Source organism: Solanum pennellii, chromosome 3, assembly GCF_001406875.1.
Source record: "Solanum pennellii chromosome 3, SPENNV200".
Classification (NCBI taxonomy): Eukaryota; Viridiplantae; Streptophyta; class Magnoliopsida; order Solanales; family Solanaceae; genus Solanum; species Solanum pennellii.
The window spans coordinates 72,023,871-72,043,821 of NC_028639.1; the positions used below are offsets into that span (position 1 = coordinate 72,023,871).

Genomic DNA, 19,951 nt, shown 5'->3' on the forward strand with positions numbered 1-19,951 from the left:
AGCTCCTTGATCTTCTGAGTTTTAGTTGCTATAATTCTCAATGTATAATATTAATAATCAACTAACCAATACTCCATTTTACATGTTCACCTAGTCCTGACTGAGCAACTCTAGTTTGAATCCATTTATCAAACTTCTTCATTTCACTTTAATTTAGATTTTGCACATCCACTTTTAGTTTTGTTTAGTTCAGGATTTAATCCTGAAATTTGAATTTCATAATCAAAATTTGTAAGTCTTGTTTAGTTCAGGATCTAATCCTGAAATTTGAAACATCTGCATCACTGAAACTTTCTTATTTACCACAATCTCTTCTGTTTTCTTCCTAATCTATGGTATGCAGGATAAATTTGAAAAATAAGAAAGAAGAATGGATTTACGAGCTTAATAGTGCACAAGCCGTAATAAATAACGACACATGCAAGCATATAAACTCACGCCGGAACGGCATGTTATCGGCAACGTAAATGGCTGATTGCGCTACTCTTTTTCAAACGCAGTTTGCACACTCATTGCCTTTGCTATGACAAAATATAATATAAAAATATTTTGCAAACTCACAAGATCGACGACACTATTTTCCGGCAAGAGAATGGGGACGATAGCCGGCGCGGAGGCAGAAGAAGACCAAATTACAGAAATGAATTTGGATCTGAGATTTATAAAGGGTGAAGTTGAAATGAAAAGAGCCCTAATTGGGCTATTTGGGCTTGTTGTTAACCCAGTCAGGGAATGGGCCTCCATCTCTGTAATTGGTTAATGTTTAATGAAATTACAGTTAAGCCCTCGAAGTGTTCTGTAATTTTCACATTCGCCCATAAAACTTTTTGCGAGTTTCAATCAAAACGACGACATTTCGAATGGTAGCTTCAGTACGATCATGGCAGCTTCCATATCTAAAACCCTAACCAGAAATCTTCTCCGGCGAAGTGGTGAAACTACACAAGCATTGCAGCTCCGGTTATCCTCCGCCGTTGCTTCAGCTCCTGCCATCTCTGTGACTGAAACTCAACCTCCAGGTCAGCGCCTTTCTCCTTTCTTCTTCAAGCAAATACTGTAATTTTTTAACCATTTTATCTTATTTCCGGAATTTAGATTATCTGAATCACTGCCTGTTTGTTTGTATTCCTCAGAGAAAGGTGGACCTTCAAAATGGTCAAAGTTACTGCTCTTCGTACCGGGGGTCATCACCTTTGGCCTTGGCTCTTGGCAGATCATCAGAAGGCAAGATAAGGTGAATACTTTTTTTATCATTTCTATTTTTCTAAAGGAAGCGCGATGAGAAATGCTGTTGATGCAATTTTGTTTTCGATGGATACTTTTTGTTGCTTAGTTTGCTCAATCACTGTATCTGAACTCCTGGAGTGTAGTTACATTATAGTTTCAGTTAATTCCAGATTGCCTGGGAAAGAAATTGCGAACATTGATCACTATTTGCAGATTGAAATGCTTGAGTACAGACAAAGTCGATTGCTAATGGATCCTCTTAACTGCAATGAGGTTTCCCCTTCAAGTGAAAATTTGGATTCTTTGGAGTTCTGCAGGGTACTTTGTAGAGGAGTGTTTGATGAGAAGAAGTCCATTTTCATAGGGCCACGCTCCAGAAGCATTTCAGGGGTGACTGAAAATGGTTACTATGTTATTACTCCTCTCATGCCTTTGGCAAATGATCCTAAGAGGTACATGTACATAACACTAAGTCAGCATAGTTTTGTGCATTAGTTGTTTCGGGTTTGTACTTCTTGCTCAAGCTTTGTTAATCACCTCAGTGAAGGTTAAATAGGATTCCAGAAAGAAAAAAGAAAAAGTTAAACAGGATTAGTCACCAAAATTTTCTTGCTACATCTAGACACTCTATACATGTTAAAACGAAGTTACTGAATAGCAGTTGAGATGTCACTGAATTACGATCTTGAGTTAATGTAGAGAGCCCAAAAAGATTTGGGTGTTGTTATGATCAAACACTTTGGTTCTTTGCTGCTCTTGTAAAAGTCAGTATTGCCATTTATAAGGTCTCAAAAATAGCTCTCACTAACAAGAATTTAATTTCTTTTATCTAAGTTGGTGCATCTTTTTTTGTGTGTGTAGTGTATACCTCTCACAACTCCACTTGAATCACCTACGTATGTATTAGCTCAACTACTATACTGTGTTACAATCCATCTAGCTTTCTTATTACATATCTCATGATTCAATGAACATTTGTTTCTCCTTTTGATATTTATTTAAATGCTCTTCTTAGGATCGAGGTGAGTAAATTTGTTTGATTATTTTTGTTGGTTATAGGCCTGTTATGCAACTAATTTTACACCATCTACTACCTTTTGTTACACTCCTTAACTTTGTAGGCATTAACCCAATCATACAATCATCTAGTTTCTTTCCAAGATTAAGTTTTTCGTATGCATTTACAGTTTTGGCACCTTTTCATTTGGATTCTGAATCATACTAGAAAATCACTTCAAATTCATGTCTGGTAGCAGCGTGAGTGGTTAATTTTGTCTAATCATATCAACTTCCTCTCAGTGTGCAGACACCAATTCTTGTCAATAGGGGATGGGTCCCCCGGAATTGGAGAGACAAGTCTTTGGAAGTGGCTGCGGCTGATGACCAATCTTCGAGTACTGCGCCCCCACCTCAAGAGAGTGGAAAGAGCTCCTGGTGGATGTTTTCTTCAAAAAAGAAGAAAGTCGAAGAGGTTATTCTCTTTTCTTACTTTAATTTCCTGATTAAAGTTGTGTGTAATCTGAACAATACACCTGATTGCACTACATTCAATCAACAGGATCAAGTTCCAACTCTTAAATCCACAGAAGTAATTGGAGTTATCAGAGGAAGTGAGAAGCCCAGTATATTTGTTCCAGCAAATGATCCCAGTTCCTTCCAGTGGTTCTACGTTGATGTTCCAGCCATTGCTCGTGCCAGTGGACTCCCTGAGAACACACTCTACATTGAAGCCATCAATGATAATGTCGACCCAAGCAATCCTTATCCAATTCCAAAGGATACAAACACATTGGTTCGGAGTTCTGTAATGCCACAAGATCATCTTAACTACACATTTACATGGTATTCCCTGTTTGATATATGTTTTGATACATGCTTCTGAGTCTTTTGATGTGACAAACTACTAAGACTAATTATTTAGAAGTTTATAGCTCAATATTAGCACTCAATTGGATGACACCTACAAAAACTGCAGTGCTATTTTTGACAATCTGCATATATAGGGAATGGGGGTGTTAGCTTGATCTATGCTGCAGACCTCTCCTCTTTTTATTTGTTCTTTTTGTGTTTTTTCTGAACTTCTTCTCTTATTTTTTACAAGGTATTCTCTGTCAGCTGCTGTGACGTTTATGGCTTATAAGAGGCTACAGTCAAAGAAAACCCGGAGATAGCAAACCTTTGAACTTGTTCCTTTGATGGTATTTTGTCAATGTAAGATCAGCTAGTCGGTGAGGCAATGCTGCTAATTTGCAACCCAGGGCCCTTGAGACTATCGCGGAACAGCTTTCATGTCATCAACCATCTTTCAACTCGTCTCCTTCAATTATTTTTCTCCTACATTCTACAGACGAAGGGAACCCATTTTTTTAAATGGTACAACCCAATAAATGCTGATTTAGTAATATTATCAAGGTTTTGTCATCTAAGAGTTGTTTGATAAGTCAAAATTTTGTTTTGATAATTGTTCTTTGATATAAGAAATTATATACACCATCCCATGTGAAATTACATTGATTATGTTATTATTATTATTCTTGGAAAGGCATTTTCCCAGTCTCTAGAGGAGTGTTTTAGCCTAAATCAATTACAGTTTCCCCAAGAGATTTGCTCAATTTGGCATTGAACATTTTGGTTTACAGGAGATTGCCATAAGGATTGATTCAGTAAAACCAAGTCTCTTTTTAACAATGGTAAAACTAAACCGTGAAACTTAGATCTCCAAAACAAACAAACATTAAATACACTAATTTCCCTTTCCATATGCTTTTTACAACAAATCACTGCCTACACAACAAATCAAAGAATGGAGAACACATCAACCGAAAGAAAAGGAAAGCAACTACAACACTACCTACGGGAACAGGAAGAGTAAGTATTATCAGAACCAAAGAATGAAATGAATATGAAGTAGAACTGAGAAATGAAAAAACAAAACAGATTTCGCTCGCTTTATTGACAGTATACAAGTAGGGCACTTGTGGTTGTTTCACTACGTAATGCTTTCAATAAAGCCACAAATTTGAAGAGACTTTCTTCTGAAAACCATTTTAGCTTCCATTTCAGGGGACCTGACACAGGTTTTCTCTTCATGAGTTTTGTATTTTTGACTACCTTGCCCTCCTTCAATGAAAGGGGGAACTCTGACATGACACCTTCCAAAGTCAGGGTCACGCAATAGCAATCTGCGGTTTCGATTACCTGAAAGTTGAAGGAAATCCATATCATCAGCTGTGTTATACAAGAAAGATGCATTTCAGTTGATTTTTATGGTGAAAAATTAACCCATAAGATCTTACAAAGCAACCAGTATAGCCCAAAACGCCCAAAATCAGACATGGTGAAAGCAGTCAAAATGATTTCTTATACCCAAGAAATTAAAGAACAGTCAGTAATAGACCAAAAATATGATCAATATCTGCAAGCCTATGTAAAACACACTACAATAAGAAATAAACAGTTTCAGAACCTTAATCTGAACTAGCTAGGGTTATTGGTTTGTGTCAACTAGTAACAGATGTATTCTGTTCTCTAAATTCCAAGGGCAAATCTTAGACCTTACAGCTGAGTAATAAAGGCAATTTGGTTTTTCTGTATTAGATTGAAGAGGCCGCGCATCAGCTTGTCCAGTTAATAATAGAAAAGAAATTTACAGATCCGCCTCAGAATCCGTCACAATCTGATACTCTAAATTGAATATAAGAAGTCAAATTATATATCAAGTGCTTGAGGCAGATCCTGGACTCAAGACTTTTTTCACCCTTATAATTGTTGGGGAAATAGTTGATAAAACCAAAAAATTTGTCTTGAAAACCATCTGATCAGTGATGTGATATAGTCAAAACATGGTAATCAACTAAAATAGACAACTTCAATGATTTTTCATATTCCGAAAAACTCTATTTCTACATTTAGGCAGCAGGATTAACTGCATTGAACAAAAATCTGTGTGCAAAGCACGGCAGCAACACTGAGTTACACTTTATACCAAATGACCTGATGGAAAGGTGAACAATATAAAAAGACAAATGATAAAGATGTACAAATAGTTCAACAGCCAAGGTGTGAACCCTATTGACGTCACCATGTACAACATGTTGCTAGATTGATCTATTAAGAAGAAATACATGATACTAGATTGATAAGAAATAATGCTCAAAATTAATATTATTACCACTTCTGACACGCTGACAATGGAACAACACCAGTCCAACGAGAAATAGGAGGAGCAAGATGCACTCTCAGAAAGGGAACCAAGCAGGATTACATCTTCCCTGCACAGAAGTAGATGCCTCCCAAGCACAAATAGTGATCTCCCCATCCATGAATCCTCTGTATATTATAAAGAAGTTACATTAATCAACCTACACCGAACAGGAAATTCACAACTGAGGTGTTTTTCAACCAAACCCAGACCCAATCTCCACCCCAGACCCCAAAAGAAAATAAAGGGAGAAAAGAAAACAAGAAACCAAAAAAGCAGAAGGAGAGATTAATGACAATGCTGGCAAAATTAGATGCACCATGTTGGGGCAAAAAGTGTTTTTTTCTCTTTTTCATTGCTGTTCTTTAGGCAAGGAATAAGCCAACCTAATCTGTTAAGCTAAATAACGGATTATTTCTGTCTAGCTATCCAAGTTCTATGTCTCATATCACTGACATCACTCCTTTTGTTTCATGTTGGTGTCATTTGCTGCAATCTTCTTTGCTTTTTCAATAAACTAGAAACTTCTTCAGATGAAATAGAAGCAGCTGAATTTATTGAGAAAAGGAGAAGTTATTGCAAAAAGGAAATACTCGCAAATAAGCCACCCTTTCTTTACACCTACAATGCTCTACTCCAACTAAAAACATTTAACTTTGTTTGATAGACGCAGCATCATCTCAATGAGGACTACTGACAACGCAAGATCGTAATTTTTATTTCTATTTTTGAAACTGGCAACACACAAGTTCGTAACATACTCATAGGACAAATACAGCTATTCACTTTTTCTTGACATCAGCAATGAAGCTATGATGATTGAAGACACCTCTCTGTCCATGTTCAACTACATCAGTATAAAGATTGAATCATATAGAAAACCGCAAGAACAACTAGAAATACCTTTCGAATAGTTGCACCAGAACATCACCATTGCATACTGAAGAATGTTCATCTTCAAACCTCCACAGACATGCCTTTCGAACATATCAGCCTGAACCTTTTCCAAACTGTCATCAATTCGGAAAAACCAGCACATGAGGAAATGGTAATCAAAGTAGAAACATAGTACTGAATGTTTTCCCATAAAACCAATTTAGACGTGCAGAGCCAAGGTAGATCACCTTCGCAGAGAACAGTTATTTTCCATCACATGTGAATCAGTAAACCCTAATATCGATAATAGTTCTCTGGATACGTCTATGTTTCTTGTCACGAAGAGGTAGGTTGTGTCCCGTTCAAAGCACACTCTAGTTAAAAAAGGATGGAAGAGAATAAGATCTTCAGAAAAGTAGAAGACATGCAAATCAATGGAAGTGATGCAGAACCCACAAACCTTACAATCTGAAGTCCCAAACCCACAAAAATCTCTCTAGTCTGTTGTGTACCATGACAGCCAACCAATTTTAATCTTGAACCTGCGAAATTCCAACGTGCAAATAGTGTTTGTAAGCATGCAGCATCAGTTCATCGTCTCTAAAGTAGTAATGGAAAGAGAAAAGAACTTCACATCTTGCAAAATGTTCATACCACAGTAAAGCTAACCTGACCCATCACATGAGTTTTCAAGGAGTAGCAAATGTAACTTATGCTCACTGCTCAAGGTTACAGCTACCTTGCTGTACATTCAAGAATATTAAAGTAAATAATAGCGGAAGAAAACAGTAACTTAAATGACTACAGCGCAGAAAAGTAAAAGCATGTCAGTGCCCATAAAAATAAACTATAAGGAGCAACAATTCCTAGATAATATGATCCAGACATATGATACGTTTTAGCAAAACTAGAGTCAATGTTCTTGAACATCGCACGGAAAATAAAGCAGCCAATCAAAAGACTCAGAAAAGAGAACGCAAGTCAATTCTTAGGTAACGCGTAAGACTTGGCAGAAAACATCTGAATATCCTATCGAGGCATGCAATAATATTTAGTATATACACACTCATACTGGAGATACAACTTTCGTCTTACATGGTTCTAAAGACATGTACTTTCCTCATGCCAATTCCACAGATCCATCACCATCTAGTTTTTTTTATGATGCAGGACACACATTAGAGAACTCTTTCCACGTAGACCATTTCTTTTGCTGATGAATCAAATAATCATTTCACTTGATATGTGCACCAATATGGTGCCAAAAGGCTGCAATTTTAATTTTTTTTTTTAAATGCAAGTTGCAAATTTTTCAGCATTGATCTCATTTCCACTTGGACCAATTAAAAGAACTAATCAAACTAGTCCTCAATCATAAACCTATCGAAGTTTTTCCCTCCTTGACATAAATTAGTATAGTATATTTGACCTTAAACATGAATCAAAGAATTTCATTTATCCCTTTTGCTAGTAGACACGACAGACTTGAAAACCCATATGAAGTTCCCCAGTTTTTGTAAGCCCTGACTTGTCCTGAAAATCCAGATATATTCCAGACCCTTAAAGTTTCCATGAACCCCACCTCTCCAAGCCAAATATCACTTCTCGGTGCAATGAGATAGCTAAGCATGTTTTGGCGAGGGGGTGACAGCTGAAAAGAAAGGTTTTTTGAGCAGTGGCAGCTAGTAAGAGTTCAAACTTGGGTTAATACGTCAACACAATCTCAAGGAGTACGATAAATAAGCATGCAGGCTGATTATTTGAACACAAGAATTCAGAGAGCAAACTAAAATATCCTTCAGCAAAAAAGAAAGGTGACTATAATGAGATCTCATGATTGACACCCAAATTTGCCAACATGTAACTGACAATCTCATACCATTTATTAGAAGGGGACATAGTAAAAAATGAAAATGTCCGCCCTGTACAAAACTTTGTTCCATCTAATTAAAGATTTCGGGAATGGTACATCTACCTTTCACTGAACTGAGAGTCCTTCTCAAGCAAACAGTTGCATAAAACGTATCTCTGACAAGATTCATCAATTCCAGAATCAGCAGCTTTGTTGTTAAAGTAATTCTTAATTAGCTCCTCAGCCCCACAACTGTCAAGGGATTTTCTCATCTCACTTTGGCTAAATGTTCCAACCCCCCTGTCTTGAATACCATTTGTATCCACATTTGATTTTTTAGGTTCTGCTTCCATATGTTCTTCAGACAATGAGATTATTCTCCTTGCAGGTTTCCTACGACGTTTCTTCTTTTCCAACCAATCAGGGTCCTGCTTCACAACTTGTACACTGTCTACACTTACATTTTCAGTAGAAAAATGCCCTTGCTGGGAGGAAGTGCCTGATTCTCTGACCACCGTGCAATTAGAGGTTCCCTTGGTGCCTAAACGTGCTGGGAATCTACAATTTATTTTTATCGGATACAATTCATGGCATACATCCATGGAAAGAAGCACTGGTGAGGGGCTTTCCACACTCATTTCTGAGACATTGTCGACAAGAGACTTATCAACCAGATGCATTGAGGTCAAATCAAGGCAATCGTCGTCACTACAGCTTGTATCACTATCTGAAGATGCAACTGAGAAGGAGTCAGCAGACATCTGCAGGAGTTCTTCTTCCAAGTTTTGGCGTCTGTGCAGAATGTCCTCCTTGTAGTGAGGAGGTGATCCTGTGCTAGCCAAGGATGATCGAGAATCCAAAATATTATCAGCACCAGTAGCGGGTGGAATATTGATTTTAGCACTCATTTTTAGACTCCTTTGGATTGAGAAGGATTCAGACTGAGGGGACATCGTATTTGGATGTAGAAGCACCTCATTATTTAGAGGGCTAAATTTATCCTGACGTTGGCTTCTAGTTATCTGAATTGAGTCTCCTGTGTGATTGCGAGGAAATATGGAAGCTGCTTCACCAATTTGGTTGGGGTAATGAAACATACTGATATTAGTGGGCGTCTCTGCAAATGAGTTGTCAGATTCTAGTATATTTGTGCTGCTGTCATCTCCAGAAACCAGCATTGAGTCGGATACATATTTTGAGGTCTCACCTAGCTGTTTGTCTCTAGTCTGATTCTTAACTTCATCAGCTCTGTGGTTACTGGAAACATTCTCTTTGCCTCTAGCAACTCCAATAAAATTGTCAGAAGAGTCATTTATCCAATCTTTGAACTCCCGCAGCCATTCATCAGACCTTTCCTTCTTCATATTTTCAATGCGGTTCATCAACTCAACTATTTCAGCTTCCTCGTCAGAAAGGGCATTCTCCTCCTTGGTTTGATTGTCAATATCAACAGAAACAGATTCTATATCGGAGCAAATGGAGGTGTTCTGTTCTTCAGTCTCAATACTAACCACGCGTGAGAGCCTCTTCTGCAATAGGCATATCAAGATGAGCACAGAACAGTCGACGCTTGTAAAAGAGAAAATTAAAATGAGAACCAAAGGAGTTACTGACCCTTTTTGTATTAATACTTCCTTCTAGTTTGGCCCCATCTCTTGCTGGTGAATAAAATCCAAAGCTAGCAGGCCGCTTTTGCCTACTGGCAATGATAATCTGCCGCTGCCATGACTCACTTCTACAGATTTTCTTTTCATCAAGCTCAATCTGGAGTGTGCAATCATGAAAGAGAAAAATGGTTAAGTCAAGAGATTAAAAGGTGAGATGAAGAGGCACATTCCTCAGGCAACCTCTGCAGCAGAGGATGGAAAAAAAGAAAATCAAGTAGATAGAAAGAAACAGACAAGTGACACCAATAGCCAAAAGGCTTCAAAGATATAACTTACCTTCTCTGGACTAGGAAAGAAACTGAAGACTTGAGCTCTATACCAACGAGAGTAGCATAGAGGATTCCCCTCAAGCCACAAGCTTTGAAGAGAGGATAGACCAACAAGAATTTCCATCTCTAAGAGGTTGGAGATTATATTGTACGAAACATCAAGCCCCTGAAGTGACTTCAAACTTTCAATTCCACGCAAAGATGTGAGAGCATTGTTCCTCAAAACAAGCTTAACAATATGACATGAGACCTGCAGTGACAAAACCTCCATAAACCAACATGTTGGTAAGCATTGTCCCATGTACTTCATGCTCAAGTCAACTTCACCCATCAGAAATACAAGTGCTGGAACAACTAAATATTAAAAATTATGGCACATCATTCCAAAGTGCAGAATTAGCACTGGATAAATTCTATTTCATGAGAAGCTTTTCATAAGACAGAAATTTACAATTGAATATTCCTTTGGCTCTAATGAATTCAAACCTTCCAATTTTTTTTGTTTTTTTGATAGGTCATTTTCCGAGCAAATGATTATAAGACCAAGTTGGAAGGAAAATCTCTGAGACTATACTCAAGTAATTTACTACATGTTTCATTACATGCTTAAGTAAATAGTATTGGTGGCATAGTTGAAGTATACGCAAGCTGTTCTGACATCACCAATATAATAAGTAAATAGTAATTGGACACCATCTGATTTAGTTAAGGCATTTTCCCCTTTCCTTGTTCTTCACTCCACAAAGGAGGAGCAGCGAGTTTCTAGTTACTAATCAGATACTTGACAAGAAAGCAATTTTACTAAATTGTTTACAATTGACATTTTACTAAATTGTTTACAATTGACAGTGGCACGGTATTCATAACTGCTCAAAATTTCTTAAATCTTTTGTACTCATCCTCAATACCAGTCTGCGCATGAATATGCTTGAGACTTGAGAGGTGATGAATCTATTGACTTGGCAATCATATGAACCATAGCACTCGCTTTACGGAGATACTATTTTATTTGTGGCTTGGTCAACACAATTCCCAAACTTATGAAGCTGTATGATAGTAATGAGCGACAAGATATGAAATTCTTTGGTACTCATAGCAAATATTGTTCTTTTTAAGAGACATACCCCACTAAAGGAAACGATATTTCTGAGGTGGTTGAAGCCAAGATCCAGGTGCTTCAATTTGGTGCACTTCCGCAGATTATCCAACTTGGCAAACTTGTTTCTGCTCAAATCAAGAGTCTCAACAGCAGGAAGAAGTTGCAAGGACTCGTCCATCAGAACCAAGCCATTGCAGGCACATGATATAAACGATAACCGATTCCAGTGTGGAGAATTTCTTATATCAGCAATTCTACTTGCAAATACATGCTTAAGAGCATCCTGAAACAATGAATCACAGAAGTAAATGAAGAGCCAAAAAGCAATAGCACTTGTAATCCACATGCAAACTACAAACTCACTGTAGAATTATGACATATCAACTTTTCCAAGGTATGCCTTAATTCCAAAAGTCCTCTAGCAGCGGAGGTTGACAGATCACATCCTCTAAGCTCCAAAACCTTGAGTCTACCAAAAGGCAAAAGCGACAACGGCGTAGGATCCCTTCCAGGAGGAGGAAGCACAGATACCACCTTGAGCGAGGCAAGGAGACGAAGAATCCGTCGAAGCCGCTCAAGCGCACGATGGTCACCCAAATCAGATACATAAGCACGCAAATAATCAACAGGTGCACCTGAAATAAGACTCTCAAGCTCCGACAAGGACTCAAGCCTGGAGTGCACGTAGTGAAGCCCAATTGGATTCAATTTCAACACCAACGTCCCTTCGATCAATGACTCTACATTGTTCTCCACAAATTTCACAAGTGAATCTAAGTATCTATCTCCGGTAACAAGCACCATCATGTAAATTAGGGTTCCGGTAACAATTAGAGCGTTTCAAATTAAGGAGAGAAACGGAGGTTTTGGAGGAATCGAAGGGAGAGAAACGGCCATGGCTGTTCAAGTCGCTAAGAAAGAATGACGAAAGGGATCCGGTTTTGGGTTAATGATTGGGTTTAGACCGGTTACTTGGTGGGGTTAGCCAAGCAATTTGCTGGTAGACACGTGGCGTGTCTGGGTGGGACCACGACGCGTTTATCGGACATATCCCTAAATTCATTTTTTTTTAGGTTGTATTCGATATTTATATTAAAATTTTCGCTAACGTAACAATAACAATAAGAATTAAGTAAGCCTACAATTGTACTATGGTCCATATTAATAGTCCATTCAAGCTATTAATCTATTTAAATTTTCATGTCACATCACTTCAATAAGTGAATTTGTTAGCCGATTTTGTCAAACTTTGTATCCCATATGTTGAATTTTTCAAACCTGAGAATTAATATTCTTTGTATTGATGCCCATGTGTCATAGGCTCATTAACTTTATTACCATAGTTAAGTTGAAAATAGTATATTATGTCATTAATCATTTATATCAAAAATATTGTTAGAAGTTAACATTGTTATTTGTAAATTTTATAGCAAATATGACGTTATTATTGTTGTTGATGTACCATCGACTAATGCAATGGATGGTTGGATTTTTCAAAATAATTGCTTTACTCAAATTAGTCGAATTAATATTTATTGGATAATTAAAAAATAAAATAACAATAAACGACTTATATATAAAATAAAAATAAGAATAAAAGCAAGCTTTTACATTTATTTGGATTCATTTGCTTTGAATGAGACACGAGAATAGTACTTTTGAAGACTAAAGTAGTATGTCGTAAATGGAATAAAACATAAAATTGATTATTAACCTTTTTAAAAAAATTAAGTTGGCAGAATGATTAGATATGAAGTTGTTATTCATTATTGTGATCTACTACCAAATATAGTATTGTAGCTTGATGTTTTATATAATTTAAAAAAAAAAAAAGATAGAAAGTTTCTTTAAAATAAGTGTATTGGCGTATTTGAATTTAATCAAGAAAATTAATTATTTTTCCGTTTTAAAAATAATAATTATATTTCTTTTTTAATCTGTTTTAGAAAGAATGATCTCTCCTCTTTTTTAGTTACATTTTAGTTTCAGCTTGGCAGGTTACATGTTTAAAATCACAAGATTGAATGACAATTTAGTACACTTAACATAATTTTAATTTAGAAATACAAAATTCAAAAATTTATTTTATTTTTTAAAATTTTGAGTCGAGTTAAACCAGATTTGAAACGAATGAGCGAATAACTTTCAATTCTATTGACTCTGATCTTATTAGATAGTCAACTTGCAATATGTTTCTTGTTTGATAAGGAATTAGTTTTATTATAATAAACGAAAAGGAATATACCAAGCAAGTATCCTTACACGTCAATATTTTTCAAATTGTTCATTTTTTAAGTGCTTCAAAATTAAGTAAACAATACTTCCGTCGTCTTCACATACTTTTTAATTAAGAAATGATTAATAAAATAATAACTTATTTATATCATTTTTTTTTGGATTTAATGAATTTAATTTTTTTAAAATATATTGGAATATAACTAGAATTAATAATAAAAGAATTAAAATTAAGTAATATCATGTCTTAATTATTCAAATTAGACGACCAAAAAAACTAATCTTAACTTTATATTTTTAAAAAATATTTTTTAACCCTTTCCGAAGGAGTTATCGCCTTTTTGGTCTATTGCTAACTCAAACTAACAACTTTTATAGTGAAAATGAATCAGTTTATAGTGACGAAAACTTATTATTTAAGTTAAACCCTTCTCGAATAATATAACTATGCCATTGAAATAAAAAATGAAATTACCTTTCCAAATTTTTATTTTACATATTTAAACTTTATAAAGCCCATTTATCATGATATGTAATTAAAGAAAAAGAATGTGATTGTTTTTTAGTACTGCTACTTCTTAATACAGCATTGACCTCGTTTACATCGAATCTTGAAAAATGAAATATCCAATTTATAAAATTAATCAAAATAACCTGAGAAAAGAACAGGTTTCACATGAATATTGGTGCTGATCATGTGAAATGGCATCAATTGCATATACATGAAATAACATAACATGATATACATATTGAGAATATAAACTTATAGTTTATTCGAAAATATAACTCCAAATAAGAGGATATAATAATGGAGAATAAGAATAAAATATTAACAGATAGTTGAACTAGTCTACTTATTATTATTATTATACTTTTATTATTTATTAAGTATTGCATTTTTTTATTTCAATTATCGTATTATAGTGTTGGTATATATCATTTTTTAATCTCAATGTTTTTAGCAGGTCTTCAGGATATTTTTTCATCAATACTTAATTTTACTATGTTTTATTTGAGCATATGATTTATCGACACGGAGAAAGGTCATTTGGGAGGGAGTATCCGAAGAAATAGTCTACGTATATATGTATGATATTATTTAGTTCATATATTGATAAAATTTCAAGTCTATGTATAACTAATTCATGAATTAGGTGCATGATATTGGTATTACATGGTGTATAATTAATATCATGGAATTAATATATGTACAGATAAAATAACTTCTCAAATCATTTTGTTTAATTTTTTTTGTAGTGAATATATTTTAATAAATTAGCTTTCATTGTTTATTATTTATTATTTAAAGAGAGTTGTTTGTTGCTAAATAAATCCAATACAAATCAATACAATATTTGAAATATCAGTTGTTTAATATTTACCAATTGAAAAGGCTAGATATAACCGAATTATGTTTGTGATCTTTATTGTATGTATTATTTGTTGATATATATGTGATTTTATAATTCTTTGTATTTTGAACGATTTATAAAAATTGCGTACATATCAAAATTATAGCTTGCAATTTTATGTGTAAATATATATGATTTATTTGATTTTACTATTGTTAACTGTCTTTCGTTTATAAATGTAGACGGTCTATCTTTTTTAAATCGAAAATTGACGTATTGTAAGATATCAATTTATTAAGACAAAAAGTTATTTACCCTCAAATATTTCAAGTGAGAAAATAGCAAACATGACAACAAAATTGTTCTTCTCCTACTTCTCCTACCTAGTTAGAAGACCATAAGAAATACTATTATCGGATAAAATTATCTACATTTACCCAATTGCCTAAAATAGAAAATCTCATAATAATTCAAGGATATAATTGGAAATAAGTTTTTTTTGTGTGTATTCTGATTCAAAAACAAGATTATGTAGAAAATAATAAATCAAACACGTGATAAAAAATAAAGGCATAATACATATATTATATCCTAAACTTGGCTTTAAATTTTAACTTTAACCTCCAACTTTCATAATGCACAAACAGGCACTTTAATCTAACTTTTAAATAAGTAAGCACGTGAGTCCTACATACGTTGGACACCACGTAGGACAAAAAATGACATATAGGACATGTGTGTCTATTTTTCAACTTCATATAAGTTTAAGTATCTACTTGTGTACACTCAAAGTTGAAGGACATAAATGTAATTCGAAGTCAAGTTAAAGGACATATTTATGCATTATGACAAAAATAAACTATTCACTACTGATCCCCACATCATTAATTTCTGTACCAAACAAACAACTCATAACATATATATTTTCATAAAATATAAATAAAATTGCACACACATCACCCTTCTCACGTCAAAAAACTGTAAGAAGCGTGTGTGGATTGAGTACTAAGCCCATGAAAACAAATAGTCCCAAGTCCATAATGAAGACCCCAAGCTCCACAACAAGACTTATCTTGGGCTAGTAACTGTTCCTTTTCTCAAAGCCATGAACAATGCATGTGACTTGTCTCGGTCAAAGTTTTCATCAGCATTATTGATACAGAAACGAGGTACCTAAAATCCATTCTCTTTTTGTCTTCACATTTATCCATTTTTTTGTAATTTTCTCAGAACAATATCTTGATGTTATCTAATGGAATTATTAGAGAATAAACATAATTTTAGACTCAAAAGATTGGGGTAAGCCAAAAGATATTTGTGAGAATCTTATCATTTGCGGCATCCAATGTGCAACCGAAAATAATTGATTATAGATGTTGTACTATCTTTTTTAACTTAAACTAACTTTTATCTTATTGTATGTATTTGTAATTTTGTCTTTGAGGTAAAGTTTCATGTACATAGGGCCCAAGGGAAGTCGTATAAGTTCTTAATAAATTAAACTAAAATTATTTTTTTTCATTTTCGTTAGAGGCAAAGGATATATGTGAGTCATTTATATATAAGTAGAGGCATATACGAGTCACTTTCATAACGAGAGGTGCATCAGCTCTAAATGCTAAAGTTAAAGGATATATCACCAGGAGCGGAGCTACATTACATTAAGGGGTTCATTCGAACTCCCTTCAGCGAAAAATTATATTTTTTATACATGATTAAAATACAGCTTAAAAAATCAACTTTTTAAAACCTTTTGCGGCAACACAATTTGCTTGCTGTTTGAGACATTGATGTATATTATGCGTGTGACTTATAACCACTAAAGGGCATTTCTTCAATTGTAAGTTGTAACAACTTCAACATTAAAATGAACTATATACCCTCTGAAAAAGTTAGAAATAAGATTTCTTGGCGAACTAGATCAATTCTACTAACGCTTAATTACGTATCTTTTTTTCGAGTTTTCAAATTATCATTCATGCCAGATTTTGATATTCCAGACATATATCTCGAATACATGAATTATAATTCATTTCCCCCTATGTATCTAACTACTATCTATATTATAAGAGAGTGTGTCATGCATTTAGGAGTATCTAATTTTGAAATTTAGTATGAAGTTATTGATTTATTTTAAATTATAGAAAGAGAATAATTATAATTAGAATGCAAGTTGTAGTTTATCATATTTTTTCTTTTTCTTTCCTTAGCCCTCTTAGTTTCTCACATCCTGACAATTACTAGGTTCGGAAACTTGCCTTTAATTAATAGAATAAATAAATAAATCCAAATAAATAAATCCAAATAAAGATAATGAGAATAAACAGAGAGTGACTAATAAAGGATGATTTACTGTATGCTTTTTCTGATTCTTTGCGATCAGGCATCTTCTTAATCACTATATTTAATGACACAGTTTACACTAATTAATGACGAATCAAAAATTTAATGACAGGTTTCATCTTAATGCTTATCCAACACAGCCAGCACCACGGCTACAGATTCCCGAAAGTGACGCCACCGAGAATCTACACAACCCTAGGGCTCCCGCCGACGATGACTCTTCCTCAACTTCCACCGGCGGCAGAACTCTACCGTCGGCGAATAACGTCCTTCCGTTTGTTGGCTGAGCATCGATAACAACACCTTCAAGTTCCGCCGCTGCACCGCCGTCAAATGCTCCGTCTCCCAACCTCCGTTCAACTTCTAAATACTCTCCTAGTGACGCAGGTTTGGAATCACACTCATCTCTACAAAGCCTCCACCACCTCCGCCTTCGGCAATGTCGTCGTTCCTCCTCTTCCACCGCCGCTACTCTACTCTTCTTCGATTTCCTGTTCTTCTGAGAAGTAATCCCCGCGCCGGCTGAGCTCTCAACGATCGACTGACGGTTCTGAGTCATCGACGGAGCTCTGAACGTGATCGCCTGGAATGTAACTCCCATGAGTGTTCCTAATGTTATACTCCGATCATGGAAAAATGAACCTGTAGACTGTTCCCACAGTTAAACGTATTAAATCTCAAAATTATCATACAATTTTGAAAAAAAATTAAAAAAGCAATTGAGCAATGACGATTACCTCAGTGTCGAGATCAGACGAAGAAACCGATGAAATTGTAGGAGAAGAAGGTGGCGGTACCAAATCAGTCGCCGGATCCAACATTGCTACCAAAATTAGGGCTTCAATATTTTGAGGGGATAAGCAAAAAGGGTAAGATTACAGCACGAGATGAAGCTACTGGAAGTATTATTGTTGGGCTTAGAATATGATTCTTGTGCATCAGTAATGGTCCTGCAGGGTGGTGGGGGTAGGGGTAAATTAGGGGCACACTATACAATCATACCTTTTCTTGGTGGAAGAGTGGAACAAAAAGTCCATCAAATCATTTCACTCTTTTAACTTTTCGTGTTCGGTTAAAATTATACAGGTATTAATAATATAAACATTATTAGCTACTTGTTTTTCTATCTAACATGAGATTATAAATTAATTATCTCGTATATTTTGCATTTATATTTAGCTTTTTTATTTGGCACACTGTTTCTTGATAATTTTATTTTTTCTTGAATCCATTTTATTGAAAAATGATTTTTTTACTTTTCCAAGACAGAAATTATAAGATCTGTATACACATTACTCTCGTCAAGTACACTTGTGAATCTATACTCAATTTGTTATTGCTTCACAAGTTATCTTAAATTAATCATTCTTCTTTGTGTTTGTGATCTTTTATCATAAAAGAATTAGCACATTGATTTGGCTCTTTTCGTGTCCGTCTACATCTTTAATCCCATAGCTTTTCTTGTTGGTTGATGCATCACATCTCATTAAATTTTTTTTCGATTAAAAAAGCCTTGTCTCGTGGAGTTACAGTTTACAACTCATGAATCATGATGTTGACATTAAGATCGACAAGATGAAAATTTCTAAATTATTAAACAAGACTTAGGTGGAGAGAAAAATAATAATTTGTAGCTTAATTATAATCGTAATTATGAATGTGATCATTCAATCATTCTGCTTAAATTTAAGCTCAAATTAGTTAGGCATGTTATCCATTCATTTTACTCTATTAAAGTGAATTCTATATCATGTTATATTATATGTTTTTATAATATATTTTACGATATCAATCAAAAGATAATTGAGACAAACGCTATTAATATAAAAAGATTTTGACAGTATTCATCTAATTAATATCCATTCTTGATAATGTTGTTGCTCCACAACCATAGTCTTTTGACTTTCTTAATTATGTTGAGACAAACGGTATTATATTCAATTCTATGCTTAATACCTTAACAGATCACATCATTATTATAAAGCTATTGAGTTTACATGAACCAACAGGCGTGCCTCATAAAACAGGTCTCTTTTGCAGTATGATAATTGTTCATGAGTGCTGGTCCTATAAATTTGCTTCTTCTTCTTTTGGGGTGGGTTGAGGGGGGTGGGGTTGGGGTTGGGGTACTAAACAATCATGCCTATGGTGACAATGGGTTTTTGTAAGTGGAACCAATATTGTGCTGGATTATACGAAAACAGCCCAATGCAATCAAATCTTTCTAATATTGGGCTGCATTATATTGACAGAAGCCCAACACAGCATAAGATTCTAACCCTGACAAATGGGCTTGCAAAATACTCCATTCGAAATGGGCTTGGAAATAGGCTTCTCTAAAATGGTTCTGACTAATCGCGATTCGAAGTGGTGGATAGAGAGACCGATATCGTATGACAATTGTATTTCATTTATATATACTTCTTTATGTGGAAATTCTTTTATATTTATATTTATTTTGTTAATACCAATTAATAATATTATATATATATACTACTCATAATTATTTTTCTTTGAGCAAACATAGTAACTATTTATTACTATTATAATCAATATTATTATTCAAAACACATGAATAATTATTTATTTAGAAGTTACTCTCACTCCACCTAAAAAAATAATAAAATTTCAAACACGTGATTTTTGTCAACTATTTTTTATGAGTTAAATTCATAGGAGAGTGGAAGACATTTGCAAAATATTTGGTTGGTGATCAGACTTTAATTAATTCAAAGACATTTTAATCCCAATCATTAACAAATAGCCTAATTACTAATTGGCTCACATGTCAGCTACTAATAATAATAATAATAATAATAATAATAATAAT

The 19,951-nt window shown here is 34.5% G+C and overlaps 3 protein-coding genes across 4 annotated transcripts; 1 reads left to right on the forward strand and 2 right to left on the reverse strand.

The window, feature by feature from the left end:
• Positions 1-840: 840 nt before the first annotated feature.
• Positions 841-3,720, forward strand: LOC107012562 (surfeit locus protein 1). Its single transcript, XM_015212436.2, has 6 exons — positions 841-1,019; positions 1,134-1,234; positions 1,441-1,679; positions 2,527-2,698; positions 2,786-3,069; positions 3,329-3,720. Exons 1-6 carry the CDS (start codon positions 881-883, stop codon positions 3,396-3,398), a joined length of 1,005 nt encoding a protein of 334 aa, XP_015067922.1. The 5' UTR covers positions 841-880; the 3' UTR covers positions 3,399-3,720.
• Positions 3,721-3,944: 224 nt separating this feature from the next.
• LOC107014771 lies at positions 3,945-12,137 on the reverse strand. 2 transcript variants are annotated; one of them, XM_015214833.2, is made up of 11 exons: positions 11,555-12,137; positions 11,217-11,474; positions 10,100-10,342; positions 9,771-9,920; positions 8,280-9,685; positions 6,974-7,047; positions 6,765-6,846; positions 6,553-6,678; positions 6,332-6,438; positions 5,399-5,556; positions 3,945-4,425 (listed from the first exon to the last, which is right to left on the reverse strand). In XM_015214833.2, the coding sequence occupies exons 1-11, from the start codon at positions 11,996-11,998 to the stop codon at positions 4,177-4,179; spliced, it is 3,297 nt and encodes a 1,098-aa protein (XP_015070319.1). In that variant the 5' UTR covers positions 11,999-12,137; the 3' UTR covers positions 3,945-4,176. The 2 variants fall into 2 exon arrangements, with proteins under 2 accessions (XP_015070319.1, XP_027770982.1); XM_027915181.1 differs by having other exon boundaries at positions 10,100-10,357.
• Positions 12,138-17,055: 4,918 nt separating this feature from the next.
• LOC107012871 (uncharacterized protein At3g17950) lies at positions 17,056-18,176 on the reverse strand. The gene is made up of 2 exons (XM_015212831.2): positions 17,859-18,176; positions 17,056-17,770 (listed from the first exon to the last, which is right to left on the reverse strand). The coding sequence occupies exons 1-2, from the start codon at positions 17,940-17,942 to the stop codon at positions 17,249-17,251; spliced, it is 606 nt and encodes a 201-aa protein (XP_015068317.1). The 5' UTR covers positions 17,943-18,176; the 3' UTR covers positions 17,056-17,248.
• Positions 18,177-19,951: the final 1,775 nt, after the last annotated feature.

Bases quoted from the DNA above. Each gene is read 5' to 3' on its own strand.
- LOC107012562 (XM_015212436.2), top strand. From the start codon at position 881: ATGGCAGCTTCCATATCTAAAACCCTAACCAGAAATCTTCTCCGGCGA. The intron at 1,020-1,133 runs GTCAGCGCCTTT...TGTATTCCTCAG, and splicing joins GACTGAAACTCAACCTCCAG to AGAAAGGTGGACCTTCAAAA. The intron at 2,699-2,785 runs GTTATTCTCTTT...TTCAATCAACAG, and splicing joins AAAAGAAGAAAGTCGAAGAG to GATCAAGTTCCAACTCTTAA.
- LOC107014771 (XM_027915181.1), bottom strand. From the start codon at position 11,998: ATGATGGTGCTTGTTACCGGAGATAGATACTTAGATTCACTTGTGAAA. The intron at 10,358-11,216 runs GTATGTCTCTTA...TGGTTTATGGAG, and splicing joins ATATCGTTTCCTTTAGTGGG to GTTTTGTCACTGCAGGTCTC. The intron at 6,847-6,973 runs GTTAGCTTTACT...GGAATTTCGCAG, and splicing joins AAACTCATGTGATGGGTCAG to GTTCAAGATTAAAATTGGTT.
- LOC107012871 (XM_015212831.2), bottom strand. From the start codon at position 17,942: ATGTTGGATCCGGCGACTGATTTGGTACCGCCACCTTCTTCTCCTACA. The intron at 17,771-17,858 runs GTAATCGTCATT...CTGTGGGAACAG, and splicing joins CGTCTGATCTCGACACTGAG to TCTACAGGTTCATTTTTCCA.